At 29.9% G+C, this 5,009-nt stretch overlaps 1 protein-coding gene across 1 annotated transcript; it reads left to right on the top strand.

The window, feature by feature from the left end:
- Window positions 1-1,022: 1,022 nt before the first annotated feature.
- LOC145140801 (transcription factor bHLH130-like) lies at window positions 1,023-4,528 on the top strand. Its single transcript, XM_079074190.1, has 6 exons — window positions 1,023-1,939; window positions 2,504-2,775; window positions 3,274-3,447; window positions 3,512-3,577; window positions 4,008-4,076; window positions 4,209-4,528. The coding sequence occupies exons 1-6, from the start codon at window positions 1,522-1,524 to the stop codon at window positions 4,263-4,265; spliced, it is 1,056 nt and encodes a 351-aa protein (XP_078930316.1). The 5' UTR covers window positions 1,023-1,521; the 3' UTR covers window positions 4,266-4,528.
- The last annotated feature ends 481 nt before the right edge of the window (window positions 4,529-5,009 follow it).

Below are 5,009 nucleotides of genomic sequence, written 5' to 3'. Positions count from 1 at the left end.
ACAACCAAAACATATTTATGCATATAATTATGATTTCAATGTAAAAAAAATCTTGTATTTATATAAAAACTGTGGTTTTTAAATGAAAAAATGTATTTTTATGATTTCAAATGTAAAAAAATTATTTATACAGTTTCAAATGGAAAATGGTCAACACCGACCAAAATTGAAAAAATGATGTTCGATTTGGAACAAAAAATTAAAATTGAAAAATTGAAAAAAAAAATCTTAGTAACATTTTTCTTATGACTAATAATATTTTTTAATAATCTTACAACGAACGAGAAGGCAAACGGAAAATAAGTTGCACCGCTAAACTTTTTCTTATGGTAACGAAATTGAAAAAAAATAGAGTTTTTAGTGTATTTTTTTTTTCAAAAATATAAGTATGCCACGTCATTAAAAGTAACATATCATCATGCCATATGAGCATGTTACGTCCTCAAAACTAACAATTATCATGTCATATTAGCAGACAACCAAATTAAACAATCAAATGATCAAAATTATAACAAATTGAAAACGTAATGTCCAATTTAAAACAAAAAATAACATGTCAAAAATTAGTTTTCATATAAACGAATTTTGTTTACCTTTTTATATACAAAAACCCTACGATTCCATAACAAATTTTTAGCACCAATATAACTAGAATAAATTAAGAAATTAGGTCAACAAGCAGTTCTGAACTGCAGCCAATAGAATGACTAAACTAATGACGAGAATATTAATATTTTTGTATGTTTTATAGTTAACAACTTAACATCAGATTAACTAAACTATACATTTTATCAATTGAAATACTCGGTTTTATGACTTAGAACTTAATTTCTGTAAGTAATAGTTAATAAATAAAAAAGGTAAAACCAAAATTAGAAAGAGAATTTTCAGAAAATTTGCCTGTCTTTTTATTCAATATATATGATTATATTCTATAAAAAAATATGATTCATTTAGTCGATCTTTTTCCAACCGCCTGTTTAATCATATCCTCCTATATTTTAAAATTTTAGCCTACTTTTTCTCTCTCGATGTCCGTAAAGCAAACGTTTTTGCTTTCGATTCGTTAAGAGTATTTGAGAGCACTCGATACTGCAAGTTTACTCCTGAACTTGAAGGAAATTACAAGATTGTCCCATCTCCTGTCATCGTTATCATTAATAACTTCTGCTTTAGCTTAGTTTCATCACAATAGAACACACACACAACACGAATCAAGCTCTCATCAGATCTGCTCACAAAATATCTCCACACATAACCCTAAAAAATTTAATATCCTTACTTACTTCACCCACAAGTTTCAAATACCGACAAAGCTTATAAACCAAGCAGATTTAATTCTGATAATGATTCAAGAAAACAAAAGGTGAAAGGAACTCATGCTCATCATGATTCTCAAGCATTATTCATCGGTTCCACCTCTATTTTTTCTTAGATGTTAAAGCATCGGCACATGAATTTCATCTCTCAGAGAATTTAACTTTTATTGATATTTATTTTTAATTTAAGAGTTGGGTTTTGATGAATTTTGATATGAGCAATCAGAACAATAATGGGTTGCTCAGGTTTCGGTCGGCACCTAGCTCTGTTCTTCAGAGTTTCGTTAATGATATTGAAAAACCCAGAGATGTAAATGATGGGTTGAATTACAATTTGGTTTCTCAGAGTTATCAAGATCTACAAGAAGAGGTGGATCTTAAACCTAATTTGATTACTGGGTTCTCTTTGAATCCTCAATTGCAATCATCTCATTATCCGAGACAAAGTACAAGTCAAGCAAGCATGGATAGTACAAATTCATACAGCAGGGAAGCTCACTTAAGCTCGTCCATGGCGATGGGTATTGATAATTTGAGCCAGCAATCGAAAATGGGTTCGAGTCTTTTGAGACAAAATAGCTCTCCTGCTGGGTTATTCTCTCACCTCAATCACCCAAATGGTACTGTTCAATGTTCTTGATTATATTCATGTTCTTTTCCCTCGAAATTTTCTATTTATTTTCTGGGTATGTCATGAAATCGTTCTTGTTTATGTCAATGGACTGAAGTTCGAATCATTTCTTCATAATATGAAATTCGTATTCAAGTTGGATCTCGATTTTTGGATTTTTTTTACCATTTATGGTAATAGCTGTTGGAGTAAAAACTTTTCCATATTTGGGGTCTGTCTTTTGTCTTTTGATCCATGTATCTATCTACTTATGAATGTTTATCCCTTTTTTTTTTTTAACTTTGCACAACTTCCATGCCATGATTAAAACATGGTTTTGATTTTGAAAACTTTATTATTCCACTTAGACTTTTCTAATCCATCTTAGACTATTAAATTGATATAATCAAAATCAGACCGAATTTTTTTCTAAAATTATATTCAATCTATCAAGTTGCACTTCTATCTCATTCAATTCGGGTTTTCAAATATTCTAAAGAATCAAGAACCGGAAAAAGAAAATAACAATCTTGAGTTAATTAATTACTGAATGTTATTCAGCAAAAATATGCAGGTTATGGTGCAATGAGGGGTACAGTTGGAGGTTACAGATTGGGAAATAATGTGAACAACAATGGTGATGTAACTTCATCTTCAAGCAGATTAAAGAGACAAATGAGTTCCTCATCTTTAGGAATGCTCCCACGGATCTCTGAAATCGAGCCCGATACGGTTGAACCGGGGGTCCTTAACGATGCATCGGATTACCCTTTCGGTTCATGGGAACACGACTCTTCATCCTTCATTGACAACTTCACCGGACTCAAAAGAGAGATAGAAACTCGGGTATTGTTTATCAAAACACATCTTGGATTCTTGACCCCACTTTCATATTGTTCTTGTTATACAATGCTATTATAGTTGATAGATTTTTCAAAATACAATGTTCTAATAAAACATAATTTGAAATACAATGCTACAATAAAAAACAACTCGCAAATTACAAAAAGAAAACGATCAAAACGATTATGTTTTTGTCAGTTTTGAAGTTTAACTACTAATACTTTATCTTTTCCAATCAAATCACAAAAGTTCAAAATATAATAAGAAATAATTTGACATGTTATACTAGGTTTCACCAACGATTCCTGGTAATTTTCCAAATTAACCATTTTCACTTATGTAAGGTGAGAAATGATTAATTTTGAAAAACGTCTAAAACATTTATGTTTGATTAGGAAAAATAAAATATAAACGTTTAAACTGCAAAATTTCCCTAAAAAACATGGGAAGTACATTGCTATTTTTTGCATTTATAACTTTAGTATATTGCTTGATTTTTAGAATGGCGATCATCTTGGCAATCAAATACCGATGTTGTCACACCACTTGAGCTTACCGAAAACCTCAATAGAAATGGCGGCTGTTGAAAAGCTACTTCATTTTCAAGATTCTGTACCTTGCAAGATTCGTGCAAAACGAGGATGCGCTACACATCCACGAAGCATAGCTGAAAGGGTAATTTAGTAATTTTGACGTTTGGTTTCTGGTTTTTTTCTAAAACATTCATCGATTTCTTTAGGTTCGACGAACACGAATAAGTGAAAGAATGAGGAAACTACAAGAACTCGTCCCACACATGGACAAGGTATCGACTTTTATCAATACATATATATGTACATATATATAGAGGTTAAATGAAAGAAATAACAATATACTCTCACGATTTGTCTATTATAACATCACATTTTTAAATTTTCCTATTAGAATATCAAACATGAGAATATTCTCAATTATAGCAGTGCCACCCGAATATTAAACAATTTTCATTGCTGTAATTCCACATTTTTTAAATATAATGCTATAATTGGGTAATTAACGAAGTACAACGTTTCCATAAGAACACAAATGGAAGTAATGTTGCAACAAAGGAAATGAAAGTAGGATGTGATAATTCACAAATAAATGAAAGTATATTATGAGTTCTTGGACTTAGGCCATGAATATATACACGCTAGTAATCTTTAAAGACAACTTTTGGAAAACTAGAATCTAAATGTTCTTTATGTTATGGGTAGCAAACAAACACATCGGACATGTTGGATTTGGCTGTTGATTACATCAAAGATCTTCAAGAACAGTACAAGGTATCAAAGGAACAACCTTAACTTTCTCAACTAATTACTATTTATATTTTTTAAAGTTATTTTTTTTCTTTCTGTTTTGTTCGTTGGATACCATTTTTGTGAATATTCAAATTTTCATTTTTTTATTTGTAGGTGTTGAAGGATGGTCGAGCAAACTGTGTATGTTCTGCAAGGTCGGGTCCAACCTAAGCTTATGAAGAAAATTTTTTGTTGGTTAATTATATGTATTTCTTATGTAGTTCTGGTTATTATCCAAAAGAACGTAAGTGAGGATAAGCTGTTACTAGCTTTATACGTATTAGTTTGACAGATGTTATATTTATCGGTTGTCAAACGAAATATAAAAATATAAAATATTATTAGGTATAATAAAGTTTTTATTTAGTTGTACATGGAATGTAATAACATTAATATTTGCTATATATAGTAATATACATATATAAATTGTAATAGTGGACCATGAAGTGTGAACACAGTTGCAAATGGCGGTCTTGCCAGTTTAGGAAAGAAAAATGTTGTTAGGAAATGTCTTTTTCTGGAAAGAAAGTGACGCAACATAGCGTGACACTTTGTATTTAATTTTGCATCTGTCACGTAAAACATATGTTGGCCCCTGATAACCCTCCCTCATAAATTGTAATTATTTTTGTTTGTACCTTTTCTCTTTAGGTCATAATCATTCATCAATGCATTTATAAAAGTATTTCATTTGTTTCGATTTTTTTAATTACTTTATATATCAATTCGATTATGTATTTTTGAAGATTGTTAAAATGTCATAACAACGTTATAAATCTCTCTAATAAATAATTCTCTGTAATCAATATAAAGATTTTTTTTGCTACTTGTCACATTCTCATTCAATTTGACAAATGTAATTTTTGGTTATTTTGAATTAATTTTTTTGCATATGTCATTTTATAAGTTTTTCTA

Source organism: Lactuca virosa, chromosome 9, assembly GCF_052849685.1.
Source record: "Lactuca virosa cultivar CGN04683 chromosome 9, Lactuca_virosa_CGN04683_v6, whole genome shotgun sequence".
Lineage (NCBI taxonomy): Eukaryota > Viridiplantae > Streptophyta > Magnoliopsida > Asterales > Asteraceae > Lactuca > Lactuca virosa.
Note: the sequence above shows the minus strand (reverse complement) of the source record. Positions and strands in the feature narration are given on the sequence as shown.

Coding starts and splice junctions, on each gene's coding strand:
- LOC145140801 (XM_079074190.1), top strand. CDS start 1,522: ATGAATTTTGATATGAGCAATCAGAACAATAATGGGTTGCTCAGGTTT. Junction 3,578..4,007: donor TCGTCCCACACATGGACAAG/GTATCGACTTTT, acceptor TGTTATGGGTAG/CAAACAAACACATCGGACAT. Junction 4,077..4,208: donor ATCTTCAAGAACAGTACAAG/GTATCAAAGGAA, acceptor TTTTATTTGTAG/GTGTTGAAGGATGGTCGAGC.